The following is a 24471-nucleotide window of genomic DNA, read 5'->3' as shown; positions in this document are numbered from 1 at the left end:
GCCCCGGATGTGGCGCCCCCTGGCGGCCCGCTCTCCCGGCAGCCTCCGCGGGCGGACCGGGGGCAGCGGCGGCCATAGGGGCGGCGGTCGGGGCGGCGGTGCTGCTAGGCCCTGACCGCCGGGGGGCGCCGGCGGCTCCCAGCGCACCCGGCGGGCGGCGCGGCCGCTTCCGCGTCCCTGTCGCGGCGCGCTGGGGCCCCGCGGCTGCCGCGGGCGATGGCGCTGCCGCCGCTCCCGCCCCTGCCCCTGTCCCTGCCCGCAGCCGCGCTGGTGCTGGCGGCCCTCGCCGCCTTCCTCCTCGTCCTGGTGAGAGCCGCGCACGGCGGGCCCGGGGGGGCTCCGTGGCGGGGGCGGTGCGCGAGGCCGCCCTGTGCCCGCCCCCCGGTGCGGGGCAGGGGCGCTGCCGGGGTCCCGGCCCTGCCCGGGGGTCCCGCGGTCCCGCCGCGCCCCGCAGGCGGTAGGGCCGGCCCGGGCTGGGCGGCTGAAGCCGCCAGGACTGCGCTGGTGCGGGGGCTTGTGCGGGGAATGTGTTTCGGCAAGGCGTGGGGTACCGTGCCTGGCAAAGGGGACCAAGACGGGGCATTTCAGCCTTACAGTACATGTTGGGAAATGTCCTGGTAACGCCTTCGCGTTAGCCATTTGGGAAGTGGCTGCGTTTCTGCGTATCCGAAATGCCCTGCGAGATTAAGAAGGTCGAAGCCCTGGAAAGCGAAATTCTGCTGCCTGTCCACAGTGCCACGTATGCATCCTGCCCAGGGAGGTGGCGGAGGCACCGTCCTTGGAGGTGTTTAAGGAAAGCCTAGACGTGGCATTGGCCTAATTGATACGGTGATGTTGGGGCATCGGTGATCTCAGGGGTCTTTTTCAACCTAAGTTATTCTGTGTGTGGTATCACCAAGTAAAAGTGCTACAGAACCCAAGTTCTACCACTTTTTTTAGCCTTGCATAAAGCAATCAGAGCCTTAGTGTTGCAAGCATACATGGCTGGCTGGTCATGAGCCTTGCCATTGATTTCAGTGGCTTGGTGGGAGGTCAGAGGTGGCAACCTCCTTTTGTGCTCAAGGTTACTTGGGGAAGGACCTCGGACCACATCTTGGAGGCACCTGCATGCTTTGCAGTTAAAAACAGCAGCAAGCCAATGATGCTGACAGTGGTCAGAGTGGGAGTAACCAAACGGCGAGAGAGGGTTTTGGTCCTGTGTGAAATTCCACAACAGTGACCCATCTCATTACTATGATATACTGGGTTGCCCCTGGTAGCACATTTAACAGCTAGATAAACTTCTAACAATGCTTGACAACTTTTTTCATTTCTTCTTCATCACAGGTTTGTGTAATTGCTCATGTAACTGCCAAAACAATGCCGCAAGAAGGTGCTGAGTGCAGGAAAGGATCTGCACCAAATATACATGATCCTGCTACAAGAGAACTCTCTGTCGTTGTGCCTTCATACAATGAGGAAAACCGGTGTAAGATTTTTCTAGTTTTGAGGAAAAGAAGAAAATCTATCTGTTGTTACTGTAATAATGCAGAGGTCAGTTGGGTTAGCAGTAGATTCTGGCAGGCCAGATTATATATCAGATTTTGGACACAGTTTCCAGAAAACAGTCCAAGTACATTGAATTTCAAAATTAAGGCATAGTGTAACTTGATTTCTACTGCTAAAAATAGCATGGGGCACTTGTAAGAATCCTCTTAATTTTAATGAACCCCAGAAGAATGGCTGTTCATTGCCCCTGCACATGCTGCAAGGCAAGAAGTAGTAAAATACTTTTTAAATTGATTTGAGAGCTTCCCACTCTTTAAACAGCAACAGCAGCTTCAGACAAGCAGAAAAAGGGATGATCTCACGGGTTTGTGTTTGACTTGGCCATAGATACTGAGTGAAGGCTTTTAGATGTGAAAGAAATAATCAAGCTCTAAAGCTGATGTGGCAGTACACAAGCTGACAGCTTGCTTAAATAATGTCAGTGGTGCTTTGCAGGGTCAGTCATAAAGAATGATTTTTTTTTCCTTTAATGTTGTGTAGAGAATTGCATACTTTAAAATGAAAAGTTGGTTCCTCAGAATAAAAGTTTTTATCCTGTCTTTTTATCACGTGTGTGATTTTCTTCCACATTCCTTCTGTATTCAGAAAGGACAGCACTTAGAGTTGCAGCTGCTAAGCTTGTTTACTAAAGGTAGTGTTGTATGAAAGAGTTGATTTGTTCAGCCTTGCTTTGTGGCTGTTTTCAGCTTGCTTGTGTAGGTGCTTTTGGTGTTACCATCTACTAACCTGACCTCCACCTTTTCTCTAGTACCACTTATGATGGATGAAGCTTTGGAATATCTAGAAAAAAGACAGGTATTTTCTTTTTGCATTCAAAATTCATTATTTTTCTGTGTATTATGTATAACAAGTCAGTGATCTAGTCACTTTGTTATGTTAGTGTACATTAAAATAGTACTACTTGGCTACCTACGAATAATGCTTCTGTCTCTTATCAGTTATTTTTAGATCAAGTGCCAGAAAGGATTTTTAAATTAAGTAAAAATTTAATATGCTACTATAGGATGAAATAATCTTCATATGCATGAAATCTGCCCAAGACAGAGCTAAGGATTAACCATGCATTTAACTTGCTAAACTAAGTCCTGGTTTGTTCCAACAAGTTTCTTAAGCATCTGTTCTTCATTAGGATTTGTTCCCTGGGTAAGAAGATCATTGTGAAAGTTTGTGGATTTTGTTTTGTTTGGGTTTTCTTAAAAGTGATGTTTTTCTAAACTTCCATCTTCTACTGCTAAATTGATTTTTCAGTTCTAGATGGTAGTATGACAAGCCAATGTAACATTACCTGCATCAAATATGGCAAAATTCTGTAATTATGCCATCTTAACAAATTTACTGCATCATATTAGTATTTGTTGGCAACTATGAATTTCTGGTAGGGAGAAAAGAATAATGATGTTTGAAAGACCTACTGCCTACTTAAGAAATTGGATGAAATGCATTATTTCTGCTTTTATTTTCAAGAAACAAGATCCTTCATTCAGTTATGAAGTGATAGTGGTTAATGATGGTAGTAAAGATCAAACTGCAAAGGTAAGAAAAAGTAATGTCTTCCCAAGCAGAGACCTGGAATTTTCTTTGGATTTTTGTATATTTGTGGAATATAACAGAGGTTTATATTTATGTTTTGGTACTTGAAGCAGTTGACAGTTGAAGTTCACATATCTGAATTATCTCTGTCATTGCATCATGGATGGCGCATATGCACATGAATACACGTACAATTCTTCTGCAAATTCTAGTTTTCTTGATTGGCAGCTCTGACAGCCATTTTCCTGCAGCTGAGGTTCTAAGAATTCTAATCCTAACTTCAAGAAGTTTCACTTGAAATACTCTACATGTGCATAGTGATGATGTGAATATGAATTTGAAGAAGCTGAGAAGTCTTTTAAAATATCTCATTCATACTGTAATTGACAGAAGAGCTGACACAGTTCTTTCCCACACCCTTTTTGGGATTGTTCATGTAAAAATCCACATGCTAATATTAGTATTTTCTGTAAAAAAAAAATAGTTCTGTATTCTTCTGCTTCAACTTTTATCTATGTCACTGGCAAGGAAGGCTAGTCAGCTTGTGGGGTTTTTTCCTACTGCTTGGAAGATGTTTGAGGTAGACACTAAAATGTATATTGCTTTAAGAATTGCTGGTATATAATTTTGACTGCTTTGCATTCTTTCTGCCATCTCTTTCAACTGAGCATATGATGGCTGCAAGCCTCTGGACTTAAAAGGACTCAAGACAACCTTTAGAAAAAACTAGGAGAAAACTCGAGCTTTATCTTCCCCACAAAATGTACCAAAATGTTTAGATCCTTGCAGTGTGAATGGGGTTTTAGATCAATATGAATTTTTCTTCAAAACCACAAATAGCAGCAAGACAAGTGGGAAATAGATGGCTGTCATAGAAAATTGTATTTCTTTTATGAACTATTGGTGTTAATAGAAAAGGTCTGTAATAGTATGATATAAATTAAATTAGGATTGAGTTTTTTGGAGGTGGGAGGATGGGGGTTGAAATTGCTTAGGGAAATATCCTGCTCGTATTGAACATTACTTCATTTCTTCAGTCTTCTTGTTTTGACTGTGAACTGTTTTTTATTTTCCCAGACTCCAGCGAACACTGGCAATGTGTTTGTGCCGACTGAAGTGGTTATAGCTCTGTGCTATTAATTTATTTTCTTTTGAAGGGTGAGCAAATGTACACTTCTCCCTTGGTTCCTGGTTTTGTTTTATGCTGGCTTTTTGTGTATCTGTCAGGTTGCAAAGGAGTACTGCAAGAAATATGGAAGTGACAAAGTGCGAGTGATATCTTTGGAAAAAAATCGAGGGAAAGGGGGAGCAGTCAGGACGGTAATTAATACTTTCATCTCCTTCTCTGTTTGAACTACCTGTGCCCAAATATGCAGAAGATAGAGCTGTGCTGACTGACATTTTAATTCAATGCATTATCAAAGGGATTAGGAGAAAACTGAGTACAGATTCTATAAATTAAAGCAAATTTTTTTTTCAAAATAAGTTTATTTTAGATCTTGGTAGCAGTGTTGTCTTTCCAGAAAGATCAACAGCAAAGATTTTTTTTAATATGAGAATTCAAAGTGGAAAAAACTGCTTGAATCTCATATTCATGTTAGTTCTCATGTTAGAATCATGTTAGTTCATGTTAGAATCTCATATTCATGTTAGAAATAGGCTTGCATTTATAAAAGCCAACCAAAAAAAATAACCCAAAACGGTTACAGATTAAAGTTAAGCTTTTGTAGACAAAATAGAGCCAAATTTGCATTATAAAAGCCAACAAAAAAAAAATAACCCAAAACTGTTACAGATTAAAGTTAAGCTTTTGTAGACAAAATAGAGCCAAATTGGCAAACTTCACTCTTCAGGTCATGGCTGTGGTTTTTAACATGGCTGATAAACAAGAACTCATCCAGCAAAGTTTATGTTTACTGAAGCTCACTGCTATCACCCACACTAGATAGTCAAAACAGCACAATTCATGCTTTCACATAGATATTATCATAAAATGAACATGTTCTAAATGTGAAATGGCTGTTACACATTTAGAAGGAACATGGTATTCCTACGATGCATGACACCTTGCTTTTCTGAAAAAGGTTGGTATCATCTATGGACTTTCAGTGACGTCTTTATTTGCATTTTCAGCTCTATCTTTAGTATGTCAATTTGTTTTTTATGAAAAATGAGTAAATATCAGAAATGGAGAGAACATAGTATTAGAACATATGTAACTGTTGTAAGAGATACAATTTTGAAGTTATTCTAAGAGAAGTAGAACAATTTTCTGTGTGATATACTTTTGCAATGCATCATGTAGAGTGGATGTGTGTACAGCTGCTTCCTTGACAGTCTTTTCCAGATCTACACATGCCTGGTTGCAGCAGTACTTTTGTCACACCCACTGCTAATTGTTTTCCTGTCTGGAGCCCTTCAAAAATTATGAAAATTTCTGGCCAAGCATGTGGCAAAATAAGCTGAGAAACCTGTGCATCACAAATGTTTTGCAGTGATACTCTGACTTGAGACAGTAATCTTAAATTGGTTTTGAGAAATAGCCCTTGAATTTTCATGGAACGGTGTTAGGAAAAAGTCGCACTGCATCTTCCTTTCCATAGCACACATGACAAAGAAAAGCCATCCAGTGCAGTGGCAACTGCTAACCACTGCTTCTTCGTGCTCCCCTCTAGAGCTGACTGTAGCACTTGTTGCCTTCTAGATTTAGGTTTTCCTGAGGATTGTTAGCCTTCATGTTCATGCACTTCATGTCACTGTGGACACTCAGAGTGTGAAGTCTCTAGATGTTATTACCATATAAATAGGTAAATAATTGTTAGTAGCAAAATATTAAGACTCACCTGTTGTGTGGAATCTGTGAGATATCACTGTCTTGTTACTGCAGAGTTTTTTGAGTGTCTTGCACCTAGATTATGACAAATAATCAATTTCAAAGGTGTTGATTTTTTTATTGACTATTTTCATTGCAGGGTGTCTTTAGTTCTCGAGGGAAAACGATTCTTATGGCTGATGCAGATGGAGCTACAAAATTTGCAGATATTGAAAAAGTAGAAGAAGGTCTAAAGAATCTCCGACCATGGCCTGTGAGTATAAATTCTCATGCTTTTACTGCAATACACATTCATACTTTAATATACAAGATAGACTTTTGTAGTTCTCTTCAAATTTTTTCTGATCCAGTTGAAGATCTAGGTGTAAGTCTGAAGACCTAAGTGTAAGGTTAGAAGCCTCAAGAATGGGCTGTCAGAAGGAGCTTTCACTGAGTTCTTACCTCCTTTGCATCCATTGTGCCTACTCCAAGGCAGTACAGAATGTTCTATTTGCTGTTTATCCTTCCTGCAAATTGTTGGAAGTTGTTCTGTTCTGTATAAATACCATGTGATGCCTACTTAGTTTTCTTTGTGAACTGTTTTGTTCTTTCATTTTATCTGATGTCATACCTTTAAGGGTGCATCTTAATTCCACCCTCTTTTATATAGGTTTTCTTTTCTCAGGGTCCTTAGTTTAATGACAGTATTTGGAAGAACTTTTATTGTAAACAAAAATTCAAGAACCTGTAGAACAAGAACACCTCCCTGCACAGTCATTCTCTTTTGGGAGCTTGACTTGAAAGAGCTGAGGTTTATTTTCTGCTTAAATGCAGATGGGTGAGGTGCTTGTAGCTGGTTTCCCAGAGTGCCAGAAGAGATGTGCAGCCTTCCAGACAGAGCTGTGGGGGCTGTGCCTGTGGAAGGGGTCACATCCTGTGAGTGCCAGAGCCACAAGTGCAGGACCCAGCGGGCAGTGTGTGACCCTGACACTCTTCCCTACCAGGGCTGCAGCAGCTGCTAGTTCTCCAACATTGGCCTCAAATAGAGTAGATTTGAGAGATTTTCTGTGGGAAGTAGTGTGAGAATAGTGTTAAACTTTTGTTTTGATCATGTTGATTTAAATTGAGATTATATTTTTGGCTGATATCATGGCACTTTATTCGTTTGAAGATACATCAATGCAACAAGTGCTTTATTCTGTTATTGCTTCCATCGAGCAATATTTAAGGAAAATATACATTGTAACATTTAGTTCCTAGGAATGCTGCATAATTATCTGTACTGCTAACATTTGCCATATGCATAAAGTAAGCAATGTAAAGCTAAGAAAGACCTGAATAAATTGAGGCAATTTGCATGCACCTTATGCAAATTGTAATAAACTTTAGATTGCTCTTAATTGTAGAAGACTGATTTAGACTCAAAACCTTGCAGTAGAAGAAGTGCGGCTACAGGAAGCAGAAAAGTGTGCTGCTTTGAAGTTTTTTTTTTATTTTATGATTCTTAACACAAGATTCCACCAATTCAAATAATATTCATTTAAGAAATAACTCTTTAATTTATATTCCTGTACAGGAAGGGATGGCTATTTCCTGTGGATCTAGAGCTCATCTGGAGAAGGACTCAATAGCAAAGGTTTGTTTCCATTTCCTGCTGTGTACTTATAACCAAATATTTCCATTATTTGATTCTGCTGTACAGGTTTTGCAATTAGATAATCAATATTTTTAAAAGAATGGAAGCTAAAAATAAGGAAAAGCTTGTCATACATGTCCTCCATCACATACAAAGGATGTGTTCTAGATTTGAGGCACTTCAAACTCATTTCAGTTAGTGTTCCAGTTTATGAATTTCATTTTTATAGTTGAGAATATCTCACAAGCAGAGCTTCTAAACCCTGACAGAATTGGTTGCCGGTAACGAGTATTGGGGCTGGAAGGGAAAGCAGTTGATGAGTTCATTATTGATTTCCTTCCAGTGCAAGAACTTGGCCTGCAGATCTTGAAACCTTTTTAAAATGAGTTAGGGATAATTAGCAGCCATCTGTTTGAAGAGTACCTCTATTCATGGGAAAGTGGTTTAAGTCTTCTGTATTATTCATAGTAAAATTTTTGAGTTTTGAACACACAGACAATACTGTTCTATGTGTGAGTCTTATGTAATAAACAGTGATGCACAGGCACATGGCTTTATCTTGCATCTGATTTTCTGATGTCTTGGCAGACAGTAATTGACAAAGCACAGGCATGGAACTTGTATTGCAACAGACACATTGCTGGGCTCATTTTTTAGTGTCATTGGATGTGCTCATCATAGTGAATGTTCTCAGAGTTCTCTTTGTTTATCCTGATGTTTAGTACTTGAAATTATTCTAAAATATATACACAACTACTAAAATAGTTACAGAAGTTCAATAGAAGTTACACTGATAATGTTCAGCCTATGGTAGATCTGTACTTTTTTCTTCTGGTTTATGAGATAATATTGGAGTGGTTCACTCTTCCTGAGTTCTTGCAAAGATTGCTGTGTGTATATTAGCATCCTCGGTACATCCTCAACGCATCCTCATCCTCAAAAAGAAAAAGAAGCCAAAACCAAAAAAAGAACTCAACAAGAAAAAAGCCGTCATTATTATCAGAAACTAGGAATTACTACAGGGAGATTATGTAGCTGATAAAGTGGAGCCCATAAAAAGTGTTTCATTGCATGGTCAAGTACTGGATGTAGACAGACTTTTCTCAATGCAGTCTTATTTCTTTAAGGTCTTGCTAGATTAGGGAGAGGTATTGGAACAGGACTTTCATCTTTTAATACAAAAGTATAATTTTTAGACATGTCCATCCTTTGCTTCCTGCTTCTCCCCATATTTCTGAATTTTTAATAGAGGAGTCACAAATTGATTAGGTATTACTGATTTGCTTGAAATGTGTAGCCCATTTCATTTCATCACCCAGTTGTCCCTAGACTGGAATAGAAAGACTGCCTTTAGTGTAGTGGGACAAGACTGTTGTATAGTGCAATAGGTATAAAAAAAGTTGCAGAGCAATCTTTTAGATGTTGGGATTTCTCTCTGGACTTATTGGCATCTAAAACAGTAGAATGAAGCTGTGATAAGTAGCTGTATTGAATTTATTAAGACCAAAATTTCACCCTTATGTTCAATCTCAATACAACAAGAATTCTGGTCTGCCCCCAGAAATGTTAATGTCCTTTAATGAATCTGAATGCAAGACTATGACTTGCATAAATAGTCTTAGGAGTGATAAGTATAGCCTAAGAACTCCTCTTTGTGAAGTAAGTGCACAGTTTCACTGACAATCATGCAGCCTCCTAGCTCTTCCCTTCTGGCCCTGGTGGGAACCCGGTGTTCTTGGTCACAGAGCCAGAAGAGCCAAAGAATCCACACCAGATCCACCATTAACCTGGGACAGGAGCACTTTTCAAAAGACACAAGCTATGGATTTGGTTTTCCTTAAGCCAAAAGCTATTACATAATAAGCCAAGCATCATCTCTGTTTTTCAAGTGAGATTCTAAATTGTTGGTTTTAAAGGCATCTCTTATCACCCAGAGATACGTAACACTTGAATCATTGGCTCCTAAAGATTTTACATGATATATGGCTTGCAGTCATAGATACAATCACTTAAATTTAGCTTGAGAACAGCAGTGAGTTCAGAAGCAATTTTTAGATCACAATTTTAGATGTTTAGGAGCTGTCTGGAATAAAAGACTAAGAGGGACCTCTGCAAATCCAGACTCCAGTCTCTGGAGTTCATGGACAGACTTATCTGTATGATTATCGTGTCAGGAACGCAAGTGTAACCAACTAATAGGTTGGGTACATTTATCAGGAATATAAAATATATCTGTGAAAGCAAAAGAACAAAAGAGATGAATGTAACATTGCTGGAAATACAAAATGAAATATCTTACACAGCAGCCTTTACTTTAGACCTGTTTTTCACTTGGTCCATTATATACTTCCAAAGAGTCATGCAGAAGATACTATGACTGTTCCACTAATTATTTGAAATCCAGGTGCAGGTTCCTACTTTACTTAATAAGGCACAATCCAGAGTGAAAAACTGCTCTGAACTGGGGAGAGGAGAAAAAGGAACTTGGATTTCTCCTATCCTAGACTATACACATGACTAGCAAGTCTTTCCATAGATCAAAATATTTCCCTTTCACCCAAAATTTTGTTTGTACTGTAACAATTGGTAAATTCTGTTTTCATTCCAGTGCAAAATACAACCAGTTTATGAACTTTGAAAGCTATCACAAAACAGGGTTACTGTCCTGTAAGACAGCTCTCTTCAAGCACTTCACTCATCACTCAAATAAAACCGCCTAACTTCTTGCCTTTTGTCCACAGCGCTCTTACTTTAGAACTCTCCTCATGTATGGGTTCCACTTCCTGGTGTGGTTTCTCTGTGTCAAAGAGATCCGGGACACACAGTGTGGATTTAAACTTCTAACCAGGGAAGCTGCCTTGCAGACTTTCTCAAACCTTCACATAGAACGCTGGTAAATTGTTCCTTTTTTTGTTGGTGGTGTTTTTTTATAATTGAACATGGGTTTGGAAAAGTAATTTTAGTGTTGCAGCTATGATGAAGCATGTGATGTCTGTGTATACATACCAGCTACTCAATTACAGTATTGCCAATTACAGTATTGCCTGCGTGGCAGCTTCGATTTCTTGTTATGTTAAAGTATCCTGGTGACTGCTAGAAATTCTGTGTTCTTATACATTGTAGGAAAGGAGTTGGGTATTTAATTTTATTCTTTATTTAATTTTATTCTCTTTTCTCAAAAGATGTATGTAATCCTAGGTAGGCTATTTTGGTTTTGCCTTGTCGTAAGAAATGATAATTGATTAGGAAAGAGCAGAGGGGAAAAGAGAGGAAAAAGGCCTCAAACAACTGAAAATCCCAATAACTCTTCTTTCTTCACCTCTGGAAGAAATTTCAAACAAACAGTTTTTCCTGGTGCTGTAATTCACTCCCAGTTTCTGAGAGTCCTCTCTCCTTTTACAGATACAAGCCATGCAAGCAGAGTAAGAAATTGAGAGAAGCTGTTATTATGATAAGGAAAGTTAAGAGTTATTAATCATATTCAAAACTCCTATCAGTGTTATTTTTAATACAATTCAGTAATGTTTAACCAAAGTGTGTTATGTAAAATCAATATCTGATAAGGTGTTTGTAATTGCTGACGACTCTAAAGTGAAAGCAAATGCTTATTCTTTACTTACTTTCTTGCTAAAGTGTTTTATGTGAGGAACATTGACAGATTTCTTTAATTTAAGATGATTGAAATTTGTGTGGTCTTTAAATAACTTTAGAGCTCCTTTAGCTATAATTTAGCTACAGCAGTTCCCTTATGTGAATGACACTGCCATGACTACTGTTATGGGACTGAAACACTGTTTTCACACAAATACCATAATTTCTGTAGATATTCTATGCTACAATTTTTGCTAAAAAGGATAGTTTAAGTAGGTGTAATCAAGCATCTTAAAACTATTGTCTTCATTCAAGAAAATCTGTAATGGGCTTCTGCTTGCTTGGCAGGGAACAGAACTGCTGTACAATGTTCCCGAACACAAACGTGTGCCATCCTATAGCCCTAGTCAATTCCAGCGTGTATAGTTTTAGGCTGAGCTTTGACAGCTATACTGCCTCTCCAGACTGCAGTAGCAAAGGTCATGTTTGGGCACACGAATCTCATGTGGAATGTAGAGCTATTGTTGCATTGAATCTATAACTGAGCAGTCAACAAGTCAGAAAATCACTTTCCCACCTGAGTGGTTTACTTATTGCCCTAAAGGAGACTACAGCTGAGCCAGAAGTATGATTTGTGCTGCTACCTCCAAACTCAGTCTTGATTTATAAAGCTCTGTAATTTTCACATACACGGATTTTCTGAATACTAATAATAAATGGTTAAACTCATATGCAAGGCCCAGAAGTGCACATCTCAAAATTGCCTTATTTAACTTCATTTTATAAATTAAGCACTTCAAAAAGAAAACTGAAATAAGTAAATGAGGATAATCAGTTTCAGCTGTAAAAATTCAATCTTAAATTTTATTTTTTTTTTAACTGAAGGATTTTTTTGTAATTTGATTTATTGGTTATATAAAGTGTTTTCTAGATAAAAACAAGCTTTCTTCTGCCACTTCAATTATCTAGCACCAAAGGAATGAAAGAGTAAAAACAATTATACTGTACCACATTATCCAGGAACAGAAGCAATGAAAAAGGGATATTGTTAATATTTTATAGCAATTATATCATTGGTGTGGAATATACCAGATCTTCATGTCTTACTTCATTGTGCCTTTTATTCTTGCTCTTTTATCTACAGTAATCCATAAACTAACCCCTTGTGTTTTCTTATTTATCTGAAATGTACTGGTTAGTGATGAAGAATGCTTGTTTTGTGTGTCAAGAAAAGAGCAACTCAAGTTCTTCCAAGAAAGAAGCTCTTCAGATAGTTCCAAGTCAAAAATTTGCCTAAAACAGCTATAGGTTTTTTAAATTTGGTTTACTTCTTGTGCAAACTGGCAATGTATTGTCTGGTTTCATGCTTATCTCTCAATCAAGTCTCTGTGTTTACCCACCTTCTTTTTTATATTTATTTGCTAATTTAAACCAAATCTGACAGAACAGCAGAGATTTCAAGATCAAAAGCTTTGGCAAGGTTTGTGGAAAATTAAACCCTCTTATAGGAGAGAAACTCAGATAATTGCCACTGCTGAAGAGAAAACCCTATAGTAAGGTCTCAGAAGTTACTTTTCTGTTCCACAGCTAGTCATTTAGCATTTGTAACTGGAAGATAGCATGTCAGTGCACAAATCAAGTATTGTTCCTTTCCCAGTTAATATTCATAAGATCTGGAAATTACCTGGGAGATGGGAAGTGTAAATATGTGGGGAGAGTGCATATGTTCAGGGAAATGATAGTCCTATGTGAAATGTCAGTGTTGTACAAACAGTTGGGTTAATTGCAATTGGAAATTAAATAGGGACATCAAGCATTCATCCCATAGCATTAGATTTCTTTGTATATAATTGTGTAAGAATCTGAAACAGCTCAATGCTGGAAATTCTTATTTTAAGCAAATCTGACCCCTGATACTTTTCCATTGCATAACGTGTAAAAAGGAAAATACAAACTGGTTAGACATTGTGCCATAGAGGTTCTATACATATCATGAGTATGGAGACAGAAGAGTAAGAAATAGTAGTTGGAATTGTACTTCAGCTGACCTGGAACAATGTGGAGTCCCCAGCTGGGTCCCAGAGCAACTTGCTCATACTGAAACCATCAGCAAGGGGTAGCAGAGGAGCCACTATCTTGGTACTGGATAAGTGGCTCTGAAATCTGGATTTATTTCCACTTCTGCGTCACTGCGCTGGGGCTACTTGACATCTAAGGAAATTACTTGATTCTCTTTGAATCTTAAAATCCCACAAGTGGGGTGCAGGTCTGTTAGGTATTTGAAGGAGTGTTCAGTTCCGTGTGGTCAGTGCTCACGTGTTCTGGGAATAATGCAGGAGGGTGCTGGAATTTAATAGGATAAAAGCCATCTGAGTTAAGCACCCCGATCCTTGAGCTGGCCGAGGGCTCCCCAGCTGCTGCACTGGAGCGTGTGGTGAGCTGCTGAAAGGAATGAACACCAGGCTTCTGCACAAATCAAATTGTCTGTCCTGTCTGCTCAAGCTTAGTCAAGCTTGGATTTGTGGGGGTACTAGAGTGCTAGGTGAATGCTTATAAAAAAATACGTAGACTAAAATTGATGTATAACATGTTTACTCATTAATTTTATACAAAAGTACTATAAAATCAGCTATCTAATAATTCCCACCTGCTTAGATCCTCACTTCTTTATGCTTTCACCATGCTTTTTCCATTCCAGTGGACATTGATGTGAATATCACCTCTTTAATATTAAAAATACTAGAAAACAGACCAGATTTTTCTTCTTGCTGTGATTAATTTGATTTATAGATGCTTACACTTAGGAAATCTTGAAACTGAAGCATACAAGGAAAAATACAATTTTATCATTATGGCAATAAGGATCACGTAACACTTCTTAAAGAGAGACCAAAATATTTCCTAGAATATTGTTTTAATCTAACCCTACATTTTAGAAGGCTTTTGAAAATTAATAGATTCTACAAACTGTTTATATATTCAATACTTACATCCTAAACTAGCTTTTTTTGGTGAGTGTTCTCATTGTCTTTTTTGTTTAACTACCCTTTGACTGTGTATATATGAATATAAATGAAACATTCTTGAAATTTACTTTTTAAATAGCAAAGTTTTGACATTAGTTTGAAATGAAAGCAACCTTTTGAACAGAGAGCATATGCTTTGTGTTTTAGATTCTGAATTTGATTACACAGCTAATCTATTTTTCAGAAATGGATGGAGCAGATTTTTAAATCTAAAACTTAAAATTAAAAGAGATATTACAAAAACATATCAGAGACGGTTGGAATTACTCACTTCAGGCTATAAAAGAAGATCTAGTTCTGCATCTATAGTCTTGACCTGAAAAATGTAACTGTTCGTGTTAAATTTTGATGCACAGGAGAAATACTGGAAAATTAAATGGTCTCGCTGGCTGAGTTTTCCTGTCCTAAATATGATCATTGATTTCTTCTGACAACAAAAAACAAAAGATAAATTTTCTTCCTGCCAGAAAATGTCTATCCTTAGAAGAACTAGACATAGCAATTACAGTCCTACCTTTATGATAAAAGGAGGAGAAATTCAAAATGTAGTTCTAGTCCTGGTTTGATTGGCATATTTTTGTGAAGTGGCAATTTATGATGGCATTGTACAAGTCAGCAGATCAATGAAGAGACCAAATTGTTGCTATTACTTTTATCTATACAAATTGCCTTGTGCACTGAACAAGGCATGCTGTTGCGCATTTAAAACTGGGAAAGATAAATGTAAAAAAAATGTTTGTATCTCCAGTTTGTCACTAATCTCTAAATATGAGTTGCTATATAAAAGTTACAGAAAAATAACCATTTTTGTTGCTGCAGGGATTTTTTTCCCACTTTTGTGCCGTTGTAGACCAGCACAAGCAGTGGAATGAATTGTTTTTTTTCCTGGTTTTGTGCATGGCAAGTAAAATTGTTTATGAGCGTCTAGTCAACACAAAAATGTTTTTCTGTTTTAACTCTGTCTGTTTTGTCTTTTAAAAAGTTCTGCTCTTGGCTGACACATGGACTTTCAAAAGCCCAAGTTCAGCTAGGGCAGTTCTGGCATTCTAGCCTACTTGGCATCCTACTTGGTTTCATTGTTAGACCTCTTTGACCATTCGCTGTTTTCTTTGCCTTTAAGAGTTTCTTGGAAAAACATATCTTGGATGTACAAAAATTGTACATCGTATAAATGTACATCGTACAAAATGTACTCGTAAATTGCAGTTAAAACATTATAGCTGAAGGCCTGATTTTGTTTTTTGAAACACTTAGTATTGGACCAGAAAGAGTCCTAGTGCAATTTTAAAATACAGAATAATTTTTAAGGATAGATATTTTATAAGCTCAAGCATCTTAAGGATTCAGTTTAAAAAGACTGAATTGAATTAAACACCTACCAACTTGGTTTTCAAATTAATTTTAGCCAGCATTGTCTTAAATTGTAACTTAACCAAAACACAATCACATGGAGAATTTTTTCTTTACTTTACAATACATGTTTGTGGTAATTAGCACATCATGGAGCCACTATTAGAAATAGATGGGGAAATTTTTCACACCGTAGATTTTTGGCTATCTAACTCTGGGTACTTAGATTGGAACCTGAATTCTTTCAGGCTGGAGCCACCTTTGGGTGTTCTGAGCTGTGTGTCCCCTTCCCAAGAGACTGCAGAATGAAGTACATGGTGTGAATTACATCTTGCCGTTTCTGAGAGCGGTTCTGTCACAGGTTAACTGCTCACAAATGGCTTTGTAGCAAATCATATGAATTGCACTTACAGCTCATCCACTGGTGTGGCTTTGATCTCCTCTAGGGTAGGCTCCATTTAACACACCCAAGTTGAATCCTGGCTGTGGAAGCTTCTGTGTGGTTCTCCTGTACCATCTGGATCTGGTGGTCTGCAGCGTGGCTGTACTGCTGTCAGCGTATTGAGCACACTGCAGTCTGTATTCCCTGACTAACCATTCTGGCATACTGAGAGGTGGTGGGAAAAAGAGATGAAAAACGATAACGCAGTGGTGTTCTACTGAAGTCATTCTCCTTTCAACTTTGAATAGTTTTGGTTTTGGGTTTTTTTTTTTTTGGGGGGGGTGGTTTGGGTGGGTTTTTTTTTTTGTTTTGTTTTTTTGGTTTTTTTTTGGTTTTTTTTCAGGATATGTTCACTGTTACCCAAATGGCAACCACATGTAACAATATTAGTGTTCAACCTGATTTATTCCTGTGCTTTTAATCTCTTAGTTTGAGCCCTGTAGTTCACAGAACTATTTAATGTTCTGTGATGTATGTGCTGACATTCCAGTAATCAGTTGTCCACAGGAATTACTGCAAATAACTATTAGTTCACTAGGCTAATAGTTTGTGTAATACTTTTAGAGCAGCTCATGCAGTCTAATTCATCAGACAATTATTTTGCGTCTCTTAAGATTTTTAGTCATTTAAGTAAGTATTACAAAATTAGATTTAGTCTTAATACACATGATTCATAAACATTCAAAGTTGAATACATTGGATTTTTGGCTTACAAATGTAAAATGTCAGCAAAAAATTAAATACTTCCTCTTCAGTAGAAGAGACCATGGAGTGATTAATAAAATAATATTCAACCCTCATGTAAAGACAGCAGTGAAATGACAGGGCTGCTTGGAGCAGATTTAGTTCACTGAGGTAAAAAAATAATTTATTCTTGTAACTTTTTTAGTGACAATGAGAAGGCCTGTGTCCTAATGAAAATCAGATTTACAATGCAGCTCTAAATTCCCTGTACACAATAGCTGTAGCCTCTGTAGATAACATCTGTCTGTGCTGCCTTTGCTTGTTTTAGTGCTGTCCCGTGTGGAATCAGTGGCTCTCCTGTCACGTACACGGAGAGCGCAAGTCCAGGTCTATGCGTGTGTGCCTGTGATTCCACCAGCAAGCCATCCTGCTGTGGGCTGTACTTAAGTGGGAACCTACCTGTGTGTGTCAGACCTACATGCACATTTCAGAGTGGACTGCTGCTGTTGCATTTATTAATAGCTTTACAGAAATGCAGTGCTTAAAAGGAAAAGGTGGCTTGAAGTAGAAGGAAATAACATCTGAACTTGGCAAGCAACCTGCTAAAGTGTGTCTTCTGCCTGTTCTTGATCACTTTGTCCCTTTCCATCTTTTCTCTAGTGTTAAAGACATGAATTCATGCAACCCTTTAAGCATAAATTAATAATTTTCTGGTTTTCTTATTGCATACATTCCCTCCAGTGGCAAAATATTTTCTTCCATTTCAAAAGAAAACTGTCTTAGACTTAGCAATGAGAATTTAAGGCAAATTATCACAATCTTCATAATTGTGATTTGTGTTCAACCCTGTCAATAGTAGGTACTGGCAGTTTCATATGCTGATTTCTAAACAAGCATTAAAAGCTGCCAAACTACTTGTTGCATATAAAAAGTCCAGTGTTTCAGAGCCAGAAGGCCTACTTGAGAATGCATTTACAGGAATGAAACACACAGACAATTCTCTGTGCAGAGAACTGAGAAGATTAAGGTGCATTCTGGACAAAGTGAATAGGAAAGCACCTGACAGAGCAGGATCACTGCCCCAATTCATTTTGCCATACAGCCTTCAAAAAATTGAGCCAACAAAAAAGACAAGTCTCTCAAGAGGGTTCTTGTGCATTAAGTGGTCACTAGACTGTTGTTTGGATTCTGTTGTGCACGGTAAAATAAATAATTTCTCACTTCTGTGCTGCCACCTTCAGTTCCTTGACTGAGAAAGTAAAAGGAGCACCCATCAGATCAGCATAAAAGCCACAGCGGGTAGATAACCTCTTTGATGAAGCTACTAGAGATGTGGAGTGACACTGTACATTTGACTGCTTGGCCTTCATGGTCTTCAAAAATGTTTAAATTGTGTTTGTAACAGAAGGAAAAGCAAGTAGTGGGCTGAACACAGAGTGATCTATGTCTTCAAATACAGATTACAGAGAAGTATTGTTATTGTTGTCTGTATTTTGGCTGTGTTCTGAGATGTTTAGTCAGGAAAATGGATTTCCCATCCCTGTGTATCTGACCCATAGAGCATTGGTATTAACTACATAACTATACAGTCATTTAATTAACATTTCCACTGTCTTTCATCTGGGAGTATGTTGATTATATTTGGTATTTCATGTTCTTCTTCAGGGCATTTGACGTGGAACTTCTTTATATAGCCCAGCACTTGAAAATACCTATAGCAGAAGTTGCTGTCAACTGGACTGAAATAGAAGGTAGGGAGATAGTTCATGTTCTTACAAGATTCCTGACATGTCAATCCAGAATAACTGATGCAAGGTTATTGCCCTATTTACCTGGTTTTGATAGCACACAGCTTTCCTTCCATACAAATTCTGAATTTCATGTCCTTGCCAGCCTACTGCCATGGCTTGGTACAGAAAGTGTAGGTGAAGGGGTAGCATGGCAGAGAAACTGTGCAGTCCCACTGGAGACAAAAGTAAGGAATTACAGTGCTAGGACAAAATGCTACTTTGGCATGTCTTCTTGCTGTAATGTGTTAATAAATTAGTGCAATTGTAAACCACTGTGCAGGGAGCCTGACCATCATCACTTACTGATTCAATTCCATTTCACTGTATCTTGCCTTCCAAAATCGTCAGCTATTAAGGGTTCCTTTAGAGCACCATCTCTTCTTGAGATGTGATAATTGTTTCAGACCTGTAAGGAGGTCTCTGCCACTGAGTTACTGGGAAGTATAGCTCCATGCATATTTCTTCAGTGCAGAACCAGCTTAAGAGGTACTGCTTGCTTTGGCTCACTTCCCCCACATCAAATGCAGTTCCTCTATTTTTTTGTCCTTTTCATTTTTTTATCTTTTTTTAATCTCCTCAGTACAACTTCCTGACAACAGAAATTATAATGAACTGTTGTAATTATGAAAGGTGCAAGTACAAAATGTCCTGAGCCAGCTTTTCTAGAAATGTTTCCTTTCAGTGCAGTTCCATGTGTTCATTGCACCTAACACAAATATTAGCAGAGATGGTAGAAGGTGTGGTTTTGTAGTGTGGGTTCCTTGCTTTGCCTGAAGATTGGCACCTTCATATTATTGTTGTAAGACAAGCTGGTGGTCCTCTTCTCCAAAGTTGCTAGATAAATCATTTGCTTAGTCATTGATGTTCAGGTTCCTATTTACTTGAACAAAGCCTTGTCACAGAGAGCACTGCGCATCTTGTCACATACATGGAATTACTGTGCTGCTTGCAAACTTGAGTATCCCACCTATGGCATAATGTAATACTACAAAGCAATTGCTTTCAAAATATATATATTTTTATTAACATTAAGATCTAGGTTGTGGGGCTGAGTGTGCTGAGAATGCAGAGGTTCATGACTGCTTAAATGTTACTCTTGCTGGTGCTCATTTTTTTCCTAACAATGTCGTTCTGATTTTCTTCCTCATTAATCACAGGTTCTAAGTTAGTTCCCTTTTGGAGCTGGCTGCAGATGGGCAGGGATCTTCTTTTTATACGACTGCGATATATGACTGGTGCCTGGAAGCTTGAAGCAAAAAAATGTAATTAGGTTATTTACATTTTCCAAATATATTATTATGCTTAATGGAACACAAGAACGGTTTCAATCAAGTGAAGTGGTGGTGAAAGCTGAGGTAATTCTTCATTGCTCCTCTGTAAGTTTCATTTTTGCAGCATGTATTTGTTTTATAAGATTGTCAGCAGAGAATTTCTACATTTTGTAAAAAGAAAGCATTTCCAAAAAGGTTTTCTTATGTGGTAATCAGGTTTTTATTTTATTAAATAGTAGCTTTAACATTTCTTATAAATTCATTCAAAGAAATATATCTGCTTTTGTCTCATCATCCATCTGGAATCTCCTTACACATATTAAAAAGAGGCACTCTTGTTCGATGTTGTGCAATGTTCTGTTGCAAATGACCACAGCCATTTGTTTCTGTTATATCTGGAAATGTTAGGACATATTGCAACTTGGAATTATCATTCATGGTTCATGCTGATGCATGTTTGGATTCAGTGTTATGGGAAACATTAATGGATTTTACTGAGTTATAACAGTAATGTTCATAAAGTTGTTCTCAGGACTTCCAGTAGTCCCTTGACATTCCAAATGTTTTTGTCTGAAGCTGAAATAGTTTTCCTGAGATCAAACTGCAGATCTTTTCAAGACTGTAGAAGGTCCGAGAGAAAGCACATTTAATTTTAAAATGTCTTTTATAAATGTGTTTTGCTCATACAGACTTAGTAGTGCATGCTCAAGGCTAGGAGTCCTTGACATCTACAGATCTGTAGTGGAAAGGGTATGGAAAGCTCAGAGCATGCAAAAGTGAGACCCAGTGTACACTGGGGACCTGTGCATTAGTAATGCCAGTCTGATGTTGTCATGCTTCAAATGAGATCAGAGACAGACGGAGGGTCTTGACTTTTTCATACTAATGTCACACTGCATTAAAGTACAGTAACAGTTTCATTTGTACTTTCAAGGTAGCTGTGAATTGCCAACAAACTAAGCCAATCTGTCTTTCTGAAACTTGTACAAATTTGAAAAGCTTTAAAGAATGAACAATGTATGGTTGTACTTTCACATGTGAATTCACTGGTGATTTTTCTTATTCTTTCTGTAATACTGACTTGAGTTTTGCTTCTGTTAGGGTTACCTCAGTTTTCTATAAAGTGCTGGAATAAATTCTCAAAAAATATATTCAGTTTGACTGTACAGGCTTTATTCTCTTACTTTGTCCAGATACATGTCTGTCACTTCTACAGAATCAATCAAGACTCCTCATTGCCATTTCTAGAATAAAATACCAGCTCCTCCTCCTTGCTACAGTGTGGATTCACAGAATCAGAGAATATTCTGAGTTGGAAGGGACCTATAATGTAATAGTTGCTTCTGTAGGTGCAGCCTGATGTATTCCCTTTCAATGGGGCTAAGAGCTGAACTGGAATAAAAGAAGGAGCTAACTGGGATGAAAGGAGAATGGGAAAAAATAGAAAAGGAGAATGATCTGGGGCTGAGGTTGAAAGCCATAGTGAAATGGAAGATTTACTTTAGCTGAGAAAGATGGTTGGCTTGGCTTTCTGTCACTCATGCAGCAGTCAGAAGTCTTCTGGGTAGTATACTCATCTCCTACGCAGTTACTTGCAGATTAGGAAATACAAGACACACAGGCAATACCAGGAGACCGGGACTCACCACACACACACTCTAAAAAAGCATATTTTAGACTCACACTTGCATTTAGATTTTTGCTCTGCTCTCCTGTGTGTTCTTTCAGGCCCAGCACACCTCAATTGTTGCACAGCAGTCCCAGAATCAGGGAAAGATTCTCCTGGGTTCCATTTCAGAAGCAGATGTACTGGTTTAATGGCACAGAACCATAAAGAAGAGTATTCCTGCTCCCTCTCTACACCTGTTGTGGGGCTGCTTAGAGTCTCCCTCAAGCCGGTTCAGCTCACCAGAATGGCAGGATGCCATCTTCTACATGTCTGCTTTTTTTTTTTTTTTCCCTTTCTTCTGAGATAGTTTTCTACCATTTCAGTGATCTAAAATGACTTCCTGCATGGTCTAGCAGGCAGAGGATGCAGCAGTAAAAGGAGAGCTTCCCCCTTTGGTAGCTGTGAACTTACCACAAGTTTGTAGACTTACTTGTCACCTGGAGGCTAGTACACTGTCCAAGGGCAGGAAAAGTAAATTAAAATTCCACCTTTTTAAAGCCTGTACAAGACCTGAGGTCTTGTTGCCCTCTCAAAATGAGACCTTGAATTACTGATCTCCATCAGAAAGATTTGACTCTGGCTCTTGACGTGTTCCAGAGATCTCACTTGGTTTTACAAAGTGATACAACGTGAAATGGGAGGTTTGAGTAAAATGTTTCAGCCATTTCTAGTAGGAAAAAAGCTGATTGATTCACATTTGATGCAGGCCTGCTTAATTGCAGAGACTGTAGAGAACTAAGTGCCTCGGATATAAACAAAGGACCTCCCTGATCACCAAGGCTGTCATTCAAACCAGTGCTCTGCCTAACTTGTCCTCATGCTTCTCTGTAGAGTTGCAGAGATACATTTATTTGTATTCCAGTGGAGTCTTAACTTATACTATTTCTTCCTAGCCTTGCATTTGCAGGGGTGACCTGCAGGAGGTGAAAGTCTTCTATATTACTCATGTCCTGACCCAGCTCTCCAAAGACTCAAAGTATTCTCACAGACTGTGAAAAGAAAATAAATAGAGAAAATCTACATGGTAATTCTGCAGCATTCTTACCAACATCAATGGCTGTGTAGGCAGTGCTTTTATAAATATAGATTTCAGTTTTTTAAAAAATTATATCTCTGCATAAAAACCTTACTTTTCTGCACCACTTTACTAATACTTCACAAGATATTTTTTTTCAAAAGGCGACAATATTAAAGAGTCCTCTTTGAAAAACACATGCAAAGAAAAAGTTACTAGAAGATGTTCAGTTGTTTACACAAGTTTTCTTTGCTGTTACTATTGTTCATCACAACCCAAAGCACTAGCCATGCAATATCCCTTGATACACACTTAGCTTTTATCCTTACAAGCTATTTTTTTGGACTCAGGTTTTAAATATCAATTGGAAAAACAGCAAAAATTTTCTTTTTACTCTGAGGTATGTCTGTGGATGTGCAGTATGTTTTCTGTGACAGCTCAAAGTTCACTGCTGAGAAGTATAAGCAGATAAACATAGAAGATGGCACCAGTTTGTTCTGCAGAATTGTGTTCAGTAATACATCAATTTGCAATTCTCAAAGCTGCTGTGCAGACCCTTCCACCACCACCAATGTCCAGGTTAGGTTTTTACCACGGGAAATAAAATTATAGCAATATGTGTAAGTAGAGCTTGTATTTCCAAGCTATGGAATAATACCAGCCAGTATTTAACTTGAATTCTCTGCTAATGTTTAAGGCTCTAGAGACCTATCCATAATTATTTATGTACCTATTGTCCAAGTGTTCCTTGAGTTCACAGTCATAATGCTAACTGCAAACTAAAAATAGTCAAAACGAAGAGACAGACAAAGACAGAAGGCTGCAATGAAGTTTCTGTATCTTAGTGTTTATTACTTAAAATAACATCTAACCTTATTTATGATCCATGTGTGTTTCTTAGGGATGCAGTGGCATGTCTGTAATAACTCAAGGGGCATGAATTAAAGTAGTATTCCAGCACTGCTGGAGGCTGCACCCTTGCCAGCTGGACCATAAGTTATCTACCTCTTTGGGATAGAGATTCAGAGGTTAAGAGTGGGATGGTACCAAGTCGTGCCTATTGCTTTATCCAACAGCGCATAAGGGAGTCTTAAGTACACAAGCCCAGGGGGTCATCAAGGCTCAGGGGAGAAGCTACAGACAAACCTTTGTTTCTTACTGGGAAAGGAATTATATTTTCATATGACCAAGCATTAGTAATAGTTGTGAGATCATAGCTGAGAGGGGTGTGCTAGAATATGATTTCATTTAAGAGATCCATCAGAAAAGAAAGGGCTAACTAGCCTCCATTTCCCTCAGTTTTTTAATCTTCTTAACTTTTCGTTCATGGATCTGTCTGTTCAACTGCCCTGGCTGCGTAATTGGATATTTCCCTGGTGTAAAAAAGGAACAAACAAAACCTTTCCAGTTCCGCTTACTGGGCTTAGTCTTCCAAGTACCAGAACACTCTTGGGTGTTCAAGAAACAGTTGCAAACCAAGCAAACATCCTTCCAAAATGGCTTAGCCACAGGTGATCCTTCTTACCTACATGACCTTAACTCCCCCTCAGGTACATCACTTGGCATTAGTCAGGCTCTGCCTTCCTTTATTCTTCATGCTCTGCTCTCAAGATCACTGTCCTCCATTGGATTTTCATCAATTTGTTGTTTTAGCAGAATGAACTTCAATATCTAGACTGAATCCAAGCCTTTGTTGCTGGCACATTCTATGCAATATTCTTGAAGAATGAGGTGACATGAACTCTGGCATTCCCATCAGGTTTTTGCCATGTTTTGGTGTTTCATCTGGGGTTATTCTGGAGCTGTGTAAAGATCCCATTACAAAACAAAGAGAAATATTGAGTGTCAGCTTTTGAACTGGAGATCAGAAGAGGTACTTGAACCACAGGATGATGAGGAATCATGGAGTTCTGCAAACAGTTTTGGCAAATTCCCTTTGCCTTGTCTCTGGAAAGCAGCCTTCCACATGTAGGACTAATCCTTATCTTCCTGTCTTTGTAGAGTAGAGAAAGGTTCAGCTAATTATGTCAAGGACAGGCTTCACCCTGTAGCCACACTACAACCTTAGCTGCACAGGCTGTCATAAACTACCCACTGCATACTCTCA

At 38.5% G+C, this 24471-nt stretch overlaps 1 protein-coding gene and 1 long non-coding RNA gene across 3 annotated transcripts; one reads left to right on the top strand and one right to left on the bottom strand.

Moving 5' to 3' along the window:
- Window positions 1-142: 142 nt before the first annotated feature.
- On the top strand, window positions 143-20831 carry ALG5 (ALG5 dolichyl-phosphate beta-glucosyltransferase). Of its 2 annotated transcripts, none has more exons than XM_068182046.1 (10): window positions 143-306; window positions 1327-1468; window positions 2297-2343; window positions 3013-3081; window positions 4306-4398; window positions 6051-6164; window positions 7467-7526; window positions 10268-10419; window positions 18285-18370; window positions 19567-20831. In XM_068182046.1, the coding sequence occupies exons 1-10, from the start codon at window positions 217-219 to the stop codon at window positions 19677-19679; spliced, it is 966 nt and encodes a 321-aa protein (XP_068038147.1). In that variant the 5' UTR covers window positions 143-216; the 3' UTR covers window positions 19680-20831. The 2 variants fall into 2 exon arrangements, with proteins under 2 accessions (XP_068038147.1, XP_068038148.1); XM_068182047.1 differs by lacking the exon at window positions 143-306 and adding an exon at window positions 657-692.
- Window positions 19052-24471, bottom strand: LOC137469373 (uncharacterized). Its single transcript, XR_010996467.1, has 4 exons — window positions 23890-24471; window positions 21181-22338; window positions 20865-20924; window positions 19052-19655 (listed from the first exon to the last, which is right to left on the bottom strand). It is a non-coding gene; the product is annotated as an uncharacterized lncRNA (long non-coding RNA).

The sequence above is a fragment of the Anomalospiza imberbis genome, chromosome 2 (assembly GCF_031753505.1).
Source record: "Anomalospiza imberbis isolate Cuckoo-Finch-1a 21T00152 chromosome 2, ASM3175350v1, whole genome shotgun sequence".
In the NCBI taxonomy this organism is placed as follows: Eukaryota; Metazoa; Chordata; class Aves; order Passeriformes; family Viduidae; genus Anomalospiza; species Anomalospiza imberbis.
The sequence above is the reverse complement of the archived record's forward strand: the minus strand, read 5'-3'. Positions and strand labels throughout refer to the sequence as shown.